This window comes from Brachyistius frenatus, unplaced genomic scaffold (genome assembly GCF_029030835.1).
Source record: "Brachyistius frenatus isolate BFR_SWC_R1_liver_20210118 unplaced genomic scaffold, ASM2903083v1 Contig_124, whole genome shotgun sequence".
NCBI classification, from domain to species: Eukaryota; Metazoa; Chordata; class Actinopteri; family Embiotocidae; genus Brachyistius; species Brachyistius frenatus.
The window spans coordinates 37,870-58,777 of record NW_027210723.1 but is presented as its reverse complement, the minus strand read 5'-3'; the positions used below and the strand labels follow the sequence as shown (position 1 = coordinate 58,777).

Below are 20,908 nucleotides of genomic sequence, written 5' to 3'. Positions count from 1 at the left end.
AGGAGGAGGAGGAGGAGGAGGGAAGAGGAGCTACTCGGCTAAAAGCTAATTTTAACCTTGTGTGCAAAAAGCAGTTTGCCAAGTCGGCTTAAGCTCTGAACCCATGCTGCAACGCGTCAAAACAAAACTGCAGTTATCGGATTAGTATTAACATCGCAAGACAATAAGCCAGAAAACGACCTCAAGCAGAAGTCCCGTCCACTGACTGTACGGAGTTAGCCTGCCATTGAACGTGGTTTGACAAAAACCAGGAAGTTTTACCGAGCGCCACGCAGGACATAAACCGTCTTCGCCGAGGTGCAAAAGATAATAAAGTCTAACGCAAAAGTCAGCCCGGTTGCTAAAATGAAAAATATTCTCCGTTTACTTCCTCAGTTCTTCATCTTTATCCTGCTAGCTGTTCACAAACTAGCTTCTTGCAGCAAATGTCACACGCCTCCCTACGTAATGACACCGCGGAACATCGACGAAGCTGATTGGCCGAACGACGCGCTGCGGGCCAGCCAATGAGCGACGAGACACCGTGAGCTCCAGAGGTTCTATTATTAAAGGACCAGACCGCTTTTTGCTGCAAACTCTTCACTCGCTTTCTGTTTTTATACATAGGATACAGCAAAAGCATGGAGTACTGTTTTTTTTTTTTTTTTTTAACATTTATTAGTTAGGAACCATGTACACTAAACATTAAACTCAGAAAATGTTTACAGTATGTACAGGATTCGTTGTTACTCACCTTAAACCATGTCAAAACACAGGTATTGTTAAATAAGCCTCATAAAGACTTATTTACATTGGTTCAAATTTTGAGAAGGAGTTACATGATTTGGCACATTGGACTGAGTGTGGGATGATAACAGAGGTGTGGTTTTTCCCAGTTTGCCATCAGTCATAATCTGCTGATTTGGGAGTTAAATATTGATACACTTCTTTATTTTACTGGGCTTGGCCAAATTAATTGGCTCCAAAAGATCAAGAGGCTGGAACATATTACATATTAGTTTCATGATTTGCCTCAGAAATCACTGTGCTGTTGTGACTGTTTCAAATTTGTATACTTGCATGTATTAATTGAATAAATAGTAACAGCAAGATAGATATGACAAAACTAACAATTCTAAAGTCTAGCACTTGTACATTTAACGCTTGCATCATATAGTATTTGAGAAGATATGCTTCTTTCTATCTCTGCTGCGTAAATGACAAGTGTGAGTAAGAGCTGTGATACATCAGCTTGTTCATTTGTCACCTGCCACTCTGTGACCCTGCTGACTGGACTCTGCTCACTCTGCAGACTGATCTATCTCACCACTGTGTTTTGACCAGAATTAAGTTGTTCCTATCAAAAGAGCAGTAACTTCAGTATCTTAATTATTTTCTTAAATCAGTCAGTTACATTAATATAGGCATACAAGATTTGATCCTGAAGGTGTCTGCACCAAATGTGTTGTTGTTAACGGATGACTTTGAATTTTAAACGACCGTTTGTTTGACAGACAATAAGAAAACCAATGAGCCAAATACAAATTTTTAAAAAAAAAGAAGTATTTATTAACAATATCATCAAAAAATGTTTTTATGAGGATATCAAATTCACATTGCCTTAGCGTGTTAAGCTGGCTCAGAAAGTTGGTCTAAAATCATCTTGTAAAATAGTTAGAGTAGTGGTCATTACTTTATGAAAACAAATGCAAAATGAAAAGGCAATTTTCCATGTTTCACAGTGGCTTATTACATTGTTGAAAATTAGACTGTCCAGAGAGGTACAGGTTTCCATGGTAACCAGGGACAAAAAGTGTTTAAAAACAGAATATATATAGATATCGATATCTATATCTATATCTATATATATTGAACACTGAACACATCAGCAAAGCAAGATGATGAACCTGCAGAATATGAACACTGTCTGATAGAAATGAGGGTACACAGTCAGGGGAAAAAATTTATAAAACTAAACTTCACAGCCCAAAAAAATACTCAGTGACAGCACTCCAGGTCGTAGTTATCATATGACAGCTGCTTCAGATGTGTGATGCTGTCTGAAATAAAACCACAAAAAGTGAGAAAAACAAACATTACAGGCATGATAAAAGATTTTAGCATTTATCACAGAGATTAGCAGAGTATATCTTACCCAGCACCCACTGCTCAGACAGAATCCTGCTTCCCTCTGGCCTCCTGCCGCTGTACTTCCCGATGCAGATACCTGCCTGCCGCACGGTGTAGCAGACTGTTCCACCACAGAGCTCAATCAGCTCCACCAGACTCTGGGTGGGTGGCTGAGAATGCTGGGACACAAACATGGCTGGCTGGGCTTGGAACAGGTCCTGCTGGTGCTCCCCAGCAGACAGGTGCCTCTGGAGACGACATATCTGGGAAGAAAAACTGGCAGCTCACTCATGTCTGTATGGTAAATAGGAAGCGACTGCCAGGAGCCAGTGGACATGGCTTGGCATAAAAACTGGAAACAGGGGAATGGAGCTAGACTGGCCCTTTCCAAACAAACTAAAATCAACTCCAGAGCTTACTAATGAACTTGTTTATCAAAAGAAAGGTTTTCCACCATTTATTGGACGATCGTCGAAATATTCCAGCCCTTGAAGTGCAACAAAGCCAACAGAAGAGTGAGGGAACTGTCAGTCTAATGTTCATGAGCAAGTTACAACCTCAGAGTGAAAACAAATATACATGAATGGCATGTAGAACTAAGAATATCCCACAAGCCAAGAGAAGAAGGTTTGGCATCACTTGACATGGCAGTGATTGTGGTCAAATTAAGTATACCGAAATATATACCGTAGACCCGACGGCACCACATGCCTGTCAATCAAACCAGAGACGCTACCTCAATTATGCCTCTCTTTAAAGCCTGGGATCTATATAGTTATTAAATTATTTTCAGAAGGATCACCAGAATACTGATCAGGAGTGAATTTAGGGAGAAAATTTACTGACTTTGTACCTTCATGAGAGAAGTTGAATGGGAGTCTACGGAGATTTTTTTTAGAACCAGCCCCTAGCCCTCCTCGGGGATATTAGACTTTATGGCACTTATACATTGGCTTTACTTTTCAGATCTGGAAGCAACGTCCATTTTTATAGAGTCTGTGGGTGGTTTATGTGGATGACGACGAGGTTGTTTGTGACTATACTGCATTCTGAAAGTAGAAATAGTTCATATTTTCTGGAAACTGCCATGTTGCTCTTTTGGGAATGCACTCAACAAAGAATTGGGCCGTTCCCAAAAGGGACCTTTCCTAATTCTCAGCTGCCTGAACGCACAAGTATACAATATACAGTATATACTGTATATGCCCACACTGTCATGAGACGAGTACACAAGTGAAATATCCCCTGTAGATGCACAATGGTTGCGTAGAGACAAAATTACAGTAATCATGAGTTCCTGTTGTGTGATTTATGGTGAAATATTCATGAAAATCCTGCTGATTGTTTACTAATCTATCAATTCAGATTTGTCTTAGACATTCTTAAGGTTATTTTCAGCTTTCAATGTCTGCGCCTTGTAGTGCTACTGAATCAAGGTATAAAATGGAAAATCATGTCTCCTGTTTCATGGATGTATCTTGTGTGAGTCAAAAGGTCTTTTCTCTGACAAACATAAAAACTTTAATCTCCATAAGGAAGATTAGTTTAATCAGTCTGCATAACATAGGGTTCCCCTTTTGCATGAATTTGGCACATTTTGGATTATATTGATGTTTATAAATTTGTTGTCACTGATGAATAAATTCAATTCATAGAACTCTATTTGTCTCCTCCGGGGTATTATAGATAAATAAGGTATCCACTTTAACTCTGATGATCCTCATCTAAAAGTCATTACAGCCACAAATTGAATACCCACAGGCCAGTCTCAGCATCGAAGTACTGAAACTAGACCGAAGGTGGCTGCAGGACCTACAGTACAGCAGGAGTGCAAGAATTTGGTTGTGAAATCCAGATCCTTGAAAGCCACGACCGAAAGACTGCACCATGAAAGCTAATTTAAACAGCAACACCGATTGTTAGAACGAGTAGAACATTTCTACACCGTTGGTAAATGTGAAAAGTCAATTTTGTGACAGCAGAATGTGAACCTCTTTGAAGGTTTGATGAGTGACGCTCTAAGCTGTCACTACAGGCCTGCTCTGTATCCAGCAGGGGTCAGTTAATAAACTGAAGGGGACAATCTGCTCTATTCTAAGTCGAATGCCGGGAAATAAGCTTTAAAGGTTTCAGTCTTTTGTCAATGTTCGCACAGGTTTTTCCCTCTATGTCAAGAAATCAGCAGCTGTGTCAGAGGATCCAGGAGTCGGTGTCAGGTTAAAATGAACCCCCACTAAAGGGAATGATTGAAGACCATATGTAAGGTCTATTATGGGAGAAAAACAGTCCAACACAAAAGGGCAACAGGAAAGAGTGCCAGAAAAGTAAAATGATCTTTTAATCACACAATGCCCCACGCTTTCAACAACACTACGAGCAAGACTGGAAAAGCGGCTTCATCAATTTGAAATAATAGCTTTCTGTCGAGATTTGTCACATTTGTGTAAATGACCACCACGTGAGCACTTTGGCACCATTTTTGAACTAATCCGCATCCACACTAACATGCTGATGATGCTGCTGGACAATAGCTGCCTCCTTTCTACGAACGCAGCGGCAGAATAATAAAATGCACAATTTAATTGCACCACAGCTGCTAGCAGAGACAACAAGGTCAGCAACACCAGTAACGTGCTCCCCATGTTAAATTAACCACTAGTAGTCATGGCTGACAGAGTTTGTCTCTGGAGGGTCACGTGACAGAGATGTGACGAATCAGGAAGGACCGGTCTGACTGATAAGACTCAATCAGTTAGTGTACTTCTGTTAGTACTCTTACATATTAGTACACTGACATGTGTAGTACATTCATTTTAAAAAGGTAGTGTTGTCTCAAATCGCCCACTGACACTTTCTGCTCGTCCACGCGAAGAACACAATCCAGCAATTCTCAACCTAAAACTGGATCAGCACATAGAAAATCCCACCTCCTTACTTTGACAACTTAATCAATATCTCTCCCGACACACAGTACAGGGAAATGTTTCTTTTCGAGTCAGCAGAGACAGATTGTGCAGCCCAGCAATCAGGCAAGAATAAATGAAAATTCACATCCCCGTAACACAAAATACAGCGTGTGCCTGACAGTTCAGAAGACGTCATATATGCTCACAGCATGAGCAAGCTGTCTTGTGTGTGGTATCCGTAGGATGTGGCTCCGTGACAAATTCAACAAATGATTCCTGTTAGTGAAGTTAGTTTAACTGAATCACTGTTTCTTCCCTCTCCTGTGCTTTCAATAACTGTAAAGTAAATTTAAATACAAAGACTGGTGCAGTTGAATCGACTGTTTGAGTGATTCAGCCCGAACACCTGAAAAAGTACGTGTTTTTGGAATGACGGCAAGTCCTTCCTCTGTGGTAATGTGCCTTAAATATGTTGCATTTCCTTTATACAGAAACTATTACATCAGCCTACTTCCTACAATTCTGTTTTGGGTTTCTATATTACTGCGGAGGGCCAATCTGAGGCTGAGCTTTCCTGTCAAAGAATGAAATATGCTGCAGTTGACAGTAAAATTACTATTCAGTGGACAATATATAGCTCTTCCTTCAAAGTTCACCTGCAGTTGGTTCCCTGATGTCATTCAAGCTTTACTGACTGCAAAAAAAAAAAACTTTGTCAGGATGAGTTAATGCTGCAATTAGATTGAAAAGATTCCGCACATCAACATTTGTGTTGCAGGATAAAACTCGAACAGATAAAGGTTGTATATGGCTGCATCATCATACGTTGTTGGGAACCAGCCTCCTAATTTTCCAGTTAAAGTAACTCAAGATTCCCATGATTCATTTTCAAAATATGTTTTTTTTTTTTTTTTTTTTTTTTTTTACAGTGAATCAATGCATCAACCACAAAATCACATTTCAGATCAAGTTGTTCGCAAAGGATGTCTGGAAATATTCCATTCTCTTTAACAACAGAACACGACTGAAAATGACAATGCTGCCATTAATAAATCGCCCAGAATCACACTTAAAATTACAGGCTCGTGTAGAAATGAATGGGCCAGGATCCAGACAACACCCACCACTTGGACACGTATTTAAAAACGGACAAAGTAAGTCTAACGAGCCAACATTTCTAAAAAAAAAAAAAAAAAACATCTCTAACAAATCTAACATTTTTCTGACCAGAAATTTTTTTTTTTTCTCTTTTACATTACTTTTCCAATCTGAAAGGCTTTGAGAAAATAATGCTTTTTTTTATACTTGTGACTTATGAGCTCTGCTGAGGTCATTTAAACTGAAATGGCAGAAATCTGCCCTGAAGCAGAGGCAAATAAAAACATCATGACTGTTTTGTGGTCAGAGGCCATCAAATGGCCACTTTAGTTTGTACCAGTACATGATAATGTGAGACTTTATGGACCCTGAGACCCAAAGTAAGAGCAGGGAATTTTGGAATGTGTTGTTACATGATGAGTTTGTTAAAAACATTTAAAAAAAAGAAGATTATGAAGTCCAAAAAAGGGAAAATCTGCAGATTAGGTCTCTGCAAAGTTGTATTCTAATATAGATAAAGCTTCTAATAAGAACAAGGCAAGAGGAAAGAGTTCATAAAAATAATTTGAATGAAAGCTATCTCCCATTCAAGGTGCTTGTGTGTTTGTCGTAGGCTGGGAAACATTTTTCAATGAATGGGATGGACGCTGCTACTATCAAAGAGTGTGCTGAAGGTGGACAGCTGCATCCTGAGTAGCTGTTCAACTCCGGCAGGAAAAAAAAACATGCGGGTATTGTAGAGGATATAGTGGAAGATGTGTAGTTTGTGCCTCTGCTCCATGTGTGTTGGTTAGCGAGTGCGTAGTGAAAGGAATCTCCACTTCACTGCTCTTCACAGTGACTGACCACAGTGAGGGGGGAGTGGTTTAAACTCCCAGCGAGAGAGTTTAAACCACTTTAGCAAGTGGTCGGGGGCTTGATGAAAGGCAAGCACATGCAGTCTGGCACCAGTAACCTAAGGACACACTACCTCCAATTCCGGATGACTTTTTCTCCTCCTACCACTGAGAGGTAATAAAGGCAATCTGCAAAACCTCCAGAGAGCTGTTTACACTTGGATGTCGTTGGGGAAAGACATCCGATTATTTGAAAGAAGATTCAAGAAAATCCATAAGATTCTAATTGTGCTAACATTACTCCAGCACTACTATGAAGATGCTGAATGTGGACCTACTAGTTTTAAGCTTCTGCCTTGGTGTGGGAACAGGATACAGTGCTGTTGGTAAGAGACCATATCAGATCCAAAACGGCCCATGCAGCTACACTTTTCTGCTGCCCGAGCAGGAAAACTGCCAAACGCAGAACAACAACTACAACAACCCAGTTCAAAAGGATGGAGCCGCGGACAACAACGAGGCGGCTCAGAGGCTGGAACAACTGGAGATCATCATGGAGAACAACACACAGTGGCTGCTTAGGGTAAAGTTGTGTCACACCCATGATATCACTGTGATAACCGTGACTGTTTTTATCCCAGAGATATGAGAGTAATGAAAAAAGAACCAAGTCTAGTTTTTTTTTTTTTAGAAAAACTGCAATGATGTGTAAGAGGATAAAAATGAGCTGAATGAGCCTCCACAGAGGTGTCAGACGAGAGATTATCGCTTCCAGGAGAGGAGGGATTTTGAAGAAAAACAACTTGTGCGCATTGTACCAGAAACTTGATCAAATTGATAACTGCAAGATTTTCCCCTAAACCCATGAGAAAGTATTGAAAATACTTTTGCAGGTGGAACAGAAAATTACCAGGGGGAAATCTTCCCATTTCATGTGATGGGCTGAAGTTAGGTTTGACCAATACAGGACATAGAATCCCTTTAAATGAGGAAAGTTTACTTTTATCAAGAACAATTATTTGCAAATGTAACTAAAGTTACATCAGAGCTGTAACCATATACATATATATATATGAAGTACCCTCTTAAAATATATACATATTTATAAAAATCATTCTTTAAAAATCTTTTTTTGATTAAACGAATGTGGAAACAAACACATTGAATGAGCCGAGTGTCTGTGAGACACTTGTATTCAGTAGAAAGGAGCATAATGGGTTTGATGACTGACAAAGACTCAACACAGCTCAACACAGGTGTCCACACGCGGGATGCATACTTTCCTTTCAGTTTGCTGAGCCATTACTTGTCCTAGTGAAAGAAGTGAACTGCTTCTTTTCTTGCCCCCTTTCGTCCCTCTTTTCAGAGTGTGATTCATGATCAGAACCTCACAAGATGAGCCAGACAAGACGAGAAGAGCTCTCAGCGTGATCTCACGATCCTTGTCTCGTTATATAAAACAAATTCGGATCCGTTTCACAGGAGCGCTCACGGTGCTACGCTCATACAGACCGAAAAATCAAAGCCTGCTCGCAATACAAAGGAACATTTTACCAAGTCCAGCAGCACATCTAATGTACCGACAAGTTACACATCTCTTACACTCCAACAGTGTTGATTGATGATGTGTCACTAAAGGTTTAGTTGTACTTGTGTCAGCATACTTTATCTGTTTCACATCAGACTGTGTAAAGGAAGACACTGGTACCTTCTCCTGAATAAATAAAGAGATCACAGCTAAGGTGCAAAGACTGATGGTTAAAGAATTAAGTATGCACATCCCAAAAAACCTTGTGCAGGTGCTAGACGAGTGGGGCTGGTGCTATGCTGCTAAAATGTTTTATTAATTAGCTGCCATACATTTCATATTCCTGTATCTTATATTAGTATGTATAATGGCAAGATTAATGGTTAATCTTCCCAACATTAAAGTTATTTCTTAAAATTGGATTCATAATTTGCCATAAAGAATACTCACACTGCCTGATAGCACTCTAATATAAGGCTGACTGTTAATTATAAAAAACCTAGACCTTACTCCAGCTCACAGTTAATAGGGGAGAGGCATCCGAGTTTGTAAAGAAGCCATCATTAGGCAGGTATTCCTGGCCCTCGTAGCATGTAGGTGCAGCACCCGAGCATTTCTTCAGCTTTGTTTTACCAATTTTTGATGATTATTACTATTTATGGCAGAGAGACAGTGCCTTTCTAAATAAATATTGTAATGATAATAGTGCAAATTAATGTGAAAATGCATAGCTTTTGAGTCAAATAAGTGCCTACCACCCCTCACTGCTACCACAGCACCTAAACCCTCCGCAAACCTGCGAAAACCCTGTTAGGCAACGGTGCTTTGGCCATTATCATTGAGAACCAAACACTGTGTGACAGTACATAGTGGCAAGTTGTGGTAGAGAAGTGTGGGTGTCCTATAATTTATGTCATTAAAAATAAAATAAGAAAGCCACATTTTCCTACAGCTGAAAAGTAAATATATTAAGACAGGTTGGTCTGCTGCAGTGGCTGTAAACTTGCTGCTTGTGTGCGACTTTAATTCTTGTATAGGAGTGTTCAAATTATATATTTGTTTTACTTTTGATTAAAAGATGCACAGGGTAAAATGTACCCAGCCAGATATGTGAAACGTTTCCGCTCCAAAATACACTGAAGGGAATTAAGCTGGCGACTGAGACTGACATGTTCGTTGATTGATGTGTGAATGGATGACGTGTAACTATACTTGATCACAGAGGTGCCCGACTCAGGTTATAAACCTTTTATTGGATTGACGGACGGATGAATCAGTGGATGGATAGAAGAGCTTAGAGTATATATGCTCTATATTCAGACTGTCAAAGGTTAAACCTCTTCAAACTGCCGAAACCTATTTACAATATCTACAAAAAGAAAACCTTTTCTGCATTTTAAGACTCCAAAAAGATCCAACTTTTATTTATTTATTCAAAATAATCAGAGAATAGTCACTTACACTTAGAAGTTAGGAATCACGCTGCACCAGCTGAGAGAAAAAAAAAACTGTCACACTTATGTGAATGAGGAACTCGGTCTTTCCTTGCTGACGCTTGGAGGCACGCCGAGTAAACAACTGATTAGATCATTGACTGTCACAGAAACATCCTGCCAACAATTCAAATGACAACCTTCCACACATCACCGTGTACCCAAGAACATAAACAACCTGGACGCCCTGAGATTGAGGACAAACAAAATCAGCACTGATTGCAGCTGTTGGTTGTATTTGCCGTAAGTAACAAGAATACTAAACACGTCTGTTTGCGGTTGCACTACTGACTGATGAGTAAATAACGTAGGAAAACTTTGGGCAGATGACAAAGACATTCAGTGACGCTGGTTTCCAGTTGCTGTCATGAAGGATGTAACTCCTCACTCAACACTTCCATCCTGTTTACGAGTCGGGTGACCTGATTGCCACTCAGGAACACCATGCAGGAAATAACTTAATGATTAGTCTTGGTCTAAATCTGGCAATACTGTAAGGTACATAAGAACAAATGTTGCAACGATGATTAAGGTTTGATTTTGTGCAGGTTTCCATCAGAACTCCACAGTGTTTTACATTAATTCGAGACAGTTCATTAGTATAGTTTGTAATTAATTTGCAAAGAAAACATTTGATGACTTTCATATTTCAATTCAAAGAGACTTTGTAAATATTATACAACCTACTGCATTATGTAAACATTAAAAGGACCTCGTCATGATCCAATTCTGTTCATTTCTATCCCCTCTTGCTCTCCTTAACCCTCCTGTTGTCCTCGGGTCAAAATGACCTGCAGCTGTGTTCAACCAAGTTCTATTTTATTTCTATATTTTTATATTTTTTGGGGATCATTGGTCATCATTCTTTAAAGAAACCCTCACAGCCTCCTTGTCACCAATGATCCCCAAAAAATATGAAAATAAAGTAGAACTTGGTTGAACACAGCTGCGGGTCATTTTGACCCGAGGACAACAGGAGGGTTAAAAATGGAACAACTGTGCTGCATCAGTTCACTGTGGTACAGTACCATCAGGAAGTTGTTATAATTATTATTACTTTTTTTTTTTTAAATTTTATTTCATCTTAATTTAGCATTACAAATATATGGTTATCAAAGATTTATTTTTAAACATCACGGTGGATATTTTGGGAAGACAGTGCATTCCTTATGTGATGTGGATAAAATACAATACAAAAATAAAATATACCATTTTTTTTCTATGTGATGTTAAAAGGTGTTTTAGTTTGAGTGGAACAGATTTAGTCACTGGTTTGTTTCTCTCTCACCCACCGCAGAGAGAAACCGAGCCGCGACAGCAGCGGAACGTAGTTGTTTCGTAGAAATCAGCTGTCAGTCCGAACTCCTGCGTGGATGTCACACCTGGGGTTGTGCATGCAAAGCAAAACCTAATGATAGTAATCAACCACTCTTAAAACCGGCCTCACACTAATTGTCATTCTTTTGTGTTGCAGCTGGAGACGTACATACAGGACAGCATGAAGCAGGACATGGTCCAAATCCAACAGACCGCCGTGCACAACCACACAGCCACGATGATTGAAATTGGGACGAACCTGCTGAGTCAAACGGCCGAGCAAACAAGGAAGCTCACCAACGTGGAGGCACAGGTGAGGCTGCACATTCTGTTTTTTCCTAACGCCACAAAAGCACAGCAGATGTGATTGTTCCACCTTCCTGTTCTGTGCATTCAAAGATTCATGCCCGAGTGCGCTCTGTGATACACTGCAATAAATACTGTAGCTTCAGAGTGTTAAAAAAATAAGCGGACGGAAAAACGGGCATGACGGCGTCAGTTTATTATTGTGGCTACACGTCAATGACCTTATGTGAGCCGACTGTACAGCATTTCCTGTTATTAGCACACTCGTATTCCCAGAGAAAGGGTCTATCAGTTTGTCACAATCAGACATCCGTCTGTTCAAAGACATCAACAGCTCCATTGGAGACACATAGCTACGATCCATGTAAACAACCTGCTTTTTGCTGAGTTCAGTTCCTCCGAACTGGGAAATTAGTGGCAAGGTCCCCAACCTCAGAGTTTAGTTCAATACGTTGGTCTGTGAAAATACATGGATTCCCAAAGTTCTCCCTTGTTCAGGTATGTCTGCTGTATTGGAATTTGATTGTTCTTTCCCGTCATGTTTTTCCATTTTGCAGAAGGCTGTTTGTTCACTCTACGAGAGCAAAATGAACTCCTGTTGAACTTGATCAACTATCGCAATACAGAGCTAATTGTTTCAACTAGCTTTTGACCAGACACATTTTCATATTTTTCCATATTTTAGGACATTTAGGATCTTAATTACACGTTTACAGCTGTTTTTCAATACGGTATTATACGTAATCTCTGAATTGCTGCAAGTTATCCTGCTATTTATCAATTCTATCAAACAAAAGGCAGCACAATGTGGGAATGTTTGACGCAACTGAATCATTCAGATTTTAAATATTCCATCTATAGTAGAGCAGCGTTTCATTGGGATACATCCTCATTTCAATTGTTGTGTGGGGACACAAATGTCATTCTTACCCTTCCTGAGAGTAATATGAACCATTTGATATAAAGATATTACAAGACATTTAGATCATAATCTGGAGTATTGTAATGTCTACAGGATGCCTTGATGGATGACCTGTTAAAAGATATTTCTGGGGGACACACATTAAATGAACGGCTCTATGTTGTTCTTTTGGTTTCAGGTAATTCATCACACAACTCGACTCGAGCGTAAACTTCTTGAAAATTCCTTGTCAACCAACAAGTTGGAAAAACAACTAATTGTTCAAACAAATGACATCAACAAACTGAATGACAGAAACAGGTGAGAACATCAATCAAAGTTGAAAAAAAAAAAAAAGATAATTTTCTCACAATACAGTGTTTGGCTAGAGGAAAGACAAAGCTCTCGCATGCTTCTCCTCAGTTTTCTGGAGAAGAAAGTGGAGGATTTGGAGGGGCAGAGGCAGGTGGAGCTGAAGATGCTCCGAGAAGAAAAGGAGCAGCTCCAGACTCTCATACTGAGGCAGACAGCCGTCATAGGAGAGCTGGAGCAGCAGCTGCTCAAAGTCTCCACCAACAACACCGTCCTGCAGCATCAGCAGCAGGAGCTGCTTGACACTGTGAACAACCTCATTTACACCATCTCTGCCAGCGCTGCTCGAGGTGAGTCAGCACCTCAGGTCATCGTAACCCGATTCCCGTACAGCTTTCGATGAAGTCTTTTAAGTATCCCTCACACATTCACGTACACGTTCACTCGGGGAGCTGCCGGTACAACCACAGTCCTGACCTGTAGGCGGAGAAAGCTGGAGCCACTGAGTATCGTTGGTTGTCGAACACTGTTTAAAAGAAATGGTTTGTTATTCTGGCCATTAGTTAAATGAGAAGAATACCATCGTAATATCTGTCTGTTAAGTATGAAGCTAGAGCCAGTAGCTGGTTAGCCATGTTTAGTACAAATACTGGGAACAGGGGGAAGCAGGTAGCCCGGCTCTCTCCAGTTCCTAGTGGATGGATTGTTTTAACTTTTGCTACGTCATACTGTTTCCAGTTGTTAAGTAGCGTCAGCTAACAAAATTCTGGTTATAGCCTTATATTCCGTGGACAGATATGAGAGTAGTATCAGTGTTTTTATTTTAAGAACTAGAGTTTTACATCAGATTTTCAGTTTTTTGGCTACGGACTCAACTCTACTCACTTTTGATGCCAGGTATTTTTCAGAATTTTGTTTTCTAATATATATATAGGTAGAACCATCTCTTTGTTGTTACTATAGTGACGATGCGTGAAACTAATGTAAAAATCATTGTCAAGAGGATACACACCAAAAAAGTGGAGGGTTTGTCCAAGCGAAGGGACACATTTTGTTTGAGAAGAAGCCAAGTCAAGCATACAGTGATTGCAACAATTCTCTGACCAATCAGTGGTCTGCAGTGTTTTTATGTCACCTTTTGTCACATTTGGCTGATGGAAAACCAAAAGAAGTAGAGTCCAGTAAAGTAGAGCAAAGACTGGAAGTGGAAAAGGGGCTGTAGTGTACGGTGGCGCTGACATACTTGAATGAGCAGGGACCATCCTTACTGACGGCCTTTATGACCTTTATTATTATCACAAGATGTGAAACTACTGTACCAAAGAAATGCAGTATAACTGTACTGTCCAATTAAAAAAAAGGATGATTTTTTTTTTTTTTTTTTTTTTTTTTAAATTTCTGCAGAGACCAAAACTGTCATGATGCAGGACACTCCTACAACATATATGGACTGTGCTGCTGTCTACAAGTCCGGAAACACCGACAGCGGCGTTTACACTCTCACATTACCCAACAATACGATGGAGGTAAAGGTAAAGTAAGCCTGTTTAATCGTTTTCATCTGTCTAAGTGTGCAGGGCACTCAGATCACCAATAACCCGGTGGTTAACGAGATGGGTTGTTTTATTCTATTATTCAGAACCACTCTGCCTGCATGTGTGTGAGTGAACACCTAAATCATGACATGCACACAAAAAAGTATTGTGTTTGAGGGCGGGCTAGTTCAATTAACATGTTCTCAGACTTCTATTAATGATGTGCATGCTTGAACAAAAACTGTGATCTCCTTAGATACTTTTCAGCAACTTGGACTTCACTAGTGATGCTTTCTCCGCAACACAACATTCGTTTTAATTCAATTCAAATAAAACAGCGTTGTCAAGATATAAATGTGCACGAGTTCTTTACAGAGCATCATTTTTAAAATTTCTAATCTTGGCAGCATCTTTTTTTTTTCTTGTGTTTAAAGGCTTTCTGTGACATGGAGACAGAAGGAGGTGGATGGACAGTGCTACAAAAACGCTTTGACGGCCGTGTTGACTTTCACCGAACGTGGCAAGAGTACAAAAAGGTAAACGCTATCAAGAGCAAATTCTTCCCTTCAAAAAATATAACCTAGGTGACTGTCTTCAATGCACATAACAGTGGCCAGATTTGTTTTGGGCCATATACAAGACTTTAAGGACCTGGTGATTCTGCACTGTCACTCTGAGGCAAGTCCTTAATGTGATCCAAATGACACAGGGTCACACACACACACACACACACACACACACACACACACACACACACACACACACACACACACACACACACACACACACACACACACACACACACACACACGCACACGCACGCATACACCAACTTCAACTTCTGCTATTTATGAAAATAATGCCATAGGGTCCCCACAATAATTTTTGCTATTTGCCATCAATCAAGTCCCAGCTTCAAACACAGCGTATTTGTTATTATGTCAGTGCATATTATAAAACTTTGCTTATAATATACCATCATAAAAGGATCTACATGATTCCCAAAACTAAAGTCTAGCATTGCCAACGCCAAGAAGGACATAAATGAGCCAACACAATGACAAGAGAGTCTCAGAGTCGCATCTCAAGGACCTTCAAGCGGTCACTACAAATGAAAGCATCCATGTCATTTACTATCACAGTGCAACTTTTTTTAATTAACATCTCACTGTTAGTGTTAATATTTCTGACTGTTTTGTTGACTGCTGTCAGTATTTTGTGTATTTCTGATTAAATATTTTAGTTCCAGGAGACAGTAAGACTCAATGTCTCAGCCAAGAAACGTGCAGGTCACGGTGTCCTCTGTTGGTCTGTTCTTTTGTTGAAAGAAAACGTAATCACCACGGTCCTTCGGCAGCGGTTCCACGAGGTTTAATCCCATTTCTTTCGTGTCTTTTCAGGGTTTCGGAGAGCCGCTGGCTGAATTCTGGTTAGGAAATGAATTTGTCTCGAGACTGACACATCAACAGTCCTACAAACTGAGGATCCAGCTGAGCGACTGGGAAGGAAACTCTGGATTCTCAAAATATGATGAGTTTTCTCTCGGCAGTGAAGCACAAAATTACAAGTACGTTGTACTGACATCCTCAGAAATAAATGGTCCCTTAGTAATACATGTGTCAGATACTAGGCTAAGTGGCAAGTACAGAGCACTTTGTTGAATTTTTGTTCTTCCAGCAAAAAAAATTCAAAACTTGTGTAGCTGTTAAATTATTAAGGACAAAAAGAAAAACCCATCAGCTAATTATGTTTCTCTTTTACAAGAGTCTACTAAGGAACGTAATTGAAGCATGGCATCAAAACTAAAAGCTTTAAATCATTAAGAAGAAATAAATGACTGTGTCAAACAACATTCAAAAGCGAGCGGCCTCAGACAAAGCATAGTCTTTAACTCTTTGAAGCACCATCTTTAGAGAAAGCGTAATGTATTCTCTTTCATACAAACACATCTTCCAAAGGCCGGCTGTAATGTTTTATCATTCAACAGTATCTGCAACCAGATCTTCAGTCGGATTATCAAGCTATTTCTCTATTGTGGATTCCCTGCTGCATTAACAGTAACACTGACAGTACTTGTGATGATTTTCCCACTTAATTGGCTCTGGTTGTTAATTATTTTCACTCATGCAGAAGAAAGTTCATTCTACAGTCTTCTATGATTTTCTCTGACAGATGCACAGAGTTTCCCTGGCCTGTATTATTTACCTTTGGAAAACTACTTTGAGACAAACCACTACTATTTAAAAGCAAGAAACATAAAATTCCTCTGGATGGTAGTTCTTGCAGTATAAGACTCAATACTTCCTGATACTGACGTACTGGCATCAGCCCAAAGAAAATGTAATAAAACCGGTCAGTATTTGAAAATAGGAAATACATCAAATGTCTTGGTTTTCTGACATTCGGTCATCAGCTCTTGGCAATAACACAAACATCAGAAGTATTTTTGTTTCCGAACCAAACCTGATTTCAGGAGTGCAAAGGATACTTCCTTTGAATTTGACAAACAGACCTTGAAATGGCCGAATTCAACACAGTTCCATTCAGGTCTTCAGTTGACTTAACTATGACGAATGTGGTCTTACAAATGTTGGCTCAACAGTGCCAAATAACGAAAAACAAAATGGCATTATGCAAATCAATTGCCATAAGATAAAAAAAAAAAAAATAGCATGAAAGCATGCCTGTTAAATTCATTCAACATCGGCAGAAATGAACAAAAATGAACTGAAGAAGTGAAGAAAGACGGTGGAAACAGATCATACTGTTATCAGTGACAAAACCCATTTTAGATCCAGCACCAGTAAAAGCTATGGCCAATGGACTGAGTGACGGTTGCCTTTTGAGGAACAGCAATCACAGACTTCCTCCTTCTCTTCCTTCATTTTTCCTTTTCCATTCTACAGGATACACCTTAAAGGCTACAGTGGAACAGCAGGCAAAATAAGCAGCATCGGGCAGCCAGGAAGCGATTTCAGTACAAAGGATGCAGACAACGACAAATGTGTTTGCAAGTGTTCACAGCTGACAACAGGCGGTAAGAAACGCATTATAACTTGTGCTTTTAAATAATTTTGCTCATCGGGATAATACAATAACTGTGTTTATTTGTGATGGCCGATTGTTGTGGAACACATTCCCACCCACACAACTCTTGGCACTTGCCTCCAAAAATCTTCGAGGGCATTCCAATGCCTGCCATACTTTTGTGGCCATGTCAAAGAGCACAATTAGCTCAGCCTTAATCACTGATCAACTCATTGGGGAATTCAGCCCCTACAATGGCTGACATTAATAGCCTGGGAACAGAGCTTTTCCCTCTCTCCTCGTGCAGTTTAAAGGTCCTCCTTCATTTCCCTGAAAGTGACTCTGTTGCCAGAAGTTTGTCTCCCTCTGTATTGGGGTCTGCCAAGTGAGCAGGAAAGCATGAAAACTCGAGCCCTACCCCTTTTTTCCCACGAGGGGTCTCTCTCAGGGGACTCCGTAGACACATTATACACGATCGTGACCAAGCGGCACAGGGCCAGAGAAAAGAGTCAAGCAGGTTCTGTCCTTACTAATACGAAACTGCCTATTTCAAATCAACAAAAATTTGAATGAACGTAATGAATATTGTTTGTAAACGGGGGTTGAAAAATAAATAGATACATTTCTCAACATAACGCGTGTCAAAACAACGAAAGGACTAACTGCAACTGTAATGAGGAACTCCACCAATTTCACACGTCAGTCTCTTTACAGGTGTTGCGGAGCACTGATGCCAATGTGAAAAAAAAAGTTGTATATGGAAGTTGTCTATGGCACCGGATGGAGATAAATTGCCTCAAAAGATGTCATTTGAAGCAGCATCAGGAGGGACAAAAGAAAACAAGTGGTGAAGGGAAAAATATCTGCAGGTGTGGAGGAAGAATAAAGTTCTGTGTCGGGCTCTTCCTCTCTGCTTGAGGCTACGTAGCCACAAGTGTCATAACACACAAATCTAACTGAACTGCCGGTGGTCGATTTGCATTGTGGGTCTTGACAAAGAAGAAGAATACAGGGAATAAAAGAGCACATCTTTGACTCTGCTGCCTCACTTCTAATCATCAGTCTTTTTTCTGAGTCTGATGATGTTACAGGAGTGTAACGTTAAATCGATGCAGAGCTGAGTGCTTTTAAACTCTATTATCACAAAGCTGAATTAACTCCTCTCTGATTTAGCTTTAACAATAATCTCTACGAAGGGCTATATTGGAAGGGTCATATTAAATTGCATTTAATTGTTACCGTGTATCAAATAATAATAATAAAAAAAAAAGATAACTCAATCAGTTTGTAATGTGTATAAATGAACAGAAATCCTCCATATATAATATAGAAAAAAAATTATGATTTGGATGAAAAGCAGCTTTACATTTTGTAGTAATGTGATTTTAATTCATAGCTTTGCCCTGCGGTCATGGAACAATTTGATACATAGGTCACAGCTGAATGTATAAAATTTGCCCAAGGAACTACTTAAAATAGGTATCTTAATGCACAAAAGACAGCACTCACCCTCCTGTTTTTGTGGCGGTGGGTAGTGAGCAGTTAGTTCTCAAAAAACGATGCATTTTCACACAATTTCAGACCAATGATTACACGATTTATTTAAAAAATACACATAAATAATAATCACTAAATTAGTAAAACAAAGCTTATCGTCACATTTAGGTGCTGTGAAAAAACATGTTGGTGCTGCACCTAAGTGTTATAACGGTAGAGAGAACCCGGCTTTATTCTCTTTAACAACATCACATTCAATGTTTTAATGTTACAGGTTGGTGGTTTGATGCCTGCGGTCCGTCCAATCTAAATGGGATATATTACCAAGAAGGCCAAAACTCCAATCGCTTCAATGGAATCAAATGGTACTACTGGAAGGGCTCGGGCTATTCACTGAAGTCCACCACAATGATGATCAGACCAGCAGACTTCTCAGGCTCCCTTTGAACTGTCACTCTCACATTAAACGGAGTGAGAGGGAAATTCTGCCCAACAAACAACAAAGCCAAAAATAAAAATTCTCACAAGGGCCAAAGCCCTACATGGAAATATTTTTGTATACCTTTGTGCATGTTCATGTGTTTATTAATTTGAATCAAATTTGTTGTTGCAGAAAAATGTCAAAGTCAAATTGACACTGACAAATATCTATATTAAAAATACTTATGACTGTGGTATGTAGATTATTGAGGGTATAGTAATTACATAAGGTAATAACAGCTAGCTAACCAGATAGGAGATAAATGTGACACTAATTAATTTAATTTGTTGAATAATTTTATTTGAATTTAACTATATTTTGAATAATAGCTGCCGATGTCATTGTACAAAAGAGACTATGGTACAACATGCAGACAAACACCAACTGGCTCAAAGTGATTGTTATGTGTTGTGGAATATTTTCCTAAAATGTAAATGCTAATGTAAAAATGCCACAACAAATGTTTCTGTTACGCTAACATTGTTTTACTCAAGAGAAAGTATGCACATTTGTTGTTTAATTTATATGTAGATTTTAAAGTTGCTATTTAACTTTATAATATATGAATGAGATCTGTTACAGAGCCTGAGTGCTTGTTCCTGCCTAGTCAATGATTTCATTGCACATAATGTAAACTAAGAAGAATTATCTGAAAAAATTTCTGCAGTACCATCCCATATGCTTGTGTATGACGATGACCTTTTTGCATTCCTTTGGGAGTTTAAGTTTTTTTTCATTTATGTAATGTCTCTTTCAAAGCAAGAAAAAGACAAGTTAATGAAAAAGTTGGGCAAGTGAAGAAGCTCAATATCTCAACACTGGCTTTAGGAGTGTTTGAATAATCGACCAGCAGTAACAGTATATAACTGAAGTTGAATATTAAACACTCACCACAAGGCAGAGAGTTTAAGTAAGCTTCATGGTGGGTGACACACAGTAAGCCTCAAAGTTTCAGTCCAGTGAATGACAGCTGCTTGACAACGATTTCATCATTTTTCAAATCTTTGTGTAGTTTCGTCGGAAAAAAAACAACCATAATAAATTCAAAATGCTCCAAACTTGTGTTTTTTGACCCTCCTTTTTTTTTGGTCAATAATGGGTTCAACTACACATATAAAATGCAAATCCTCTATTACAAAATCTGTTTGTAATTTTATATTGACAAGTCATGACATAATGAATTTGAAGTAAATAAATTGAGAAACTACCAATGGATAAAATAACCAAATGTATATTTTGGGCAAATCCAATTGATCAGACGAATGAGAAATCAAAGTAATTCATCACATTGATGCAATTCTCCTGTCAAGCCAATACAAATATTCTGTCTGCCACAACAAAAGCCATCATGCAATTTCATGAGAAAACGTGTTGACATTTGTCTCCATCAAGACCCCATGTCTTCCCCCACAGCGGCAGGAGAGGACAGTGATTCATGAATGACGAGTTCAGGAAGAGGCAACATCCACATTTCACACAGGATGCTTCAGGAAAAACAAGCCGATTGTAAATGGATGACTGGCAATAAAAATTAGCAGGTTTCCGTCCAACTTCCTTGGCTT

The 20,908-nt window shown here is 39.3% G+C and overlaps 2 protein-coding genes across 2 annotated transcripts in view; one reads left to right on the top strand and one right to left on the bottom strand.

Annotated features, from left to right (window-relative positions):
- Positions 1–1,537: 1,537 nt before the first annotated feature.
- The window catches only part of mcph1 (microcephalin 1), a 28,943-nt gene continuing 9,572 nt past the window's right edge, over positions 1,538–20,908 (bottom strand). The window contains exons 14-15 of the mRNA XM_069713999.1: positions 2,135–2,372; positions 1,538–2,039 (exon numbers count right to left, since the gene is read on the bottom strand). Coding sequence (XP_069570100.1) covers positions 1,978–2,039; positions 2,135–2,372 — 300 coding nt within the window. The 3' untranslated portion in view covers positions 1,538–1,977. The remainder of the gene's footprint in view (positions 2,040–2,134; positions 2,373–20,908) is intronic.
- Positions 7,013–20,887, top strand: angpt2a (angiopoietin 2a). The gene is made up of 9 exons (XM_069714005.1): positions 7,013–7,532; positions 11,445–11,600; positions 12,694–12,815; positions 12,918–13,156; positions 14,211–14,338; positions 14,776–14,877; positions 15,742–15,908; positions 17,248–17,378; positions 19,140–20,887. Exons 1-9 carry the CDS (start codon positions 7,263–7,265, stop codon positions 19,310–19,312), a joined length of 1,488 nt encoding a protein of 495 aa, XP_069570106.1. The 5' UTR covers positions 7,013–7,262; the 3' UTR covers positions 19,313–20,887.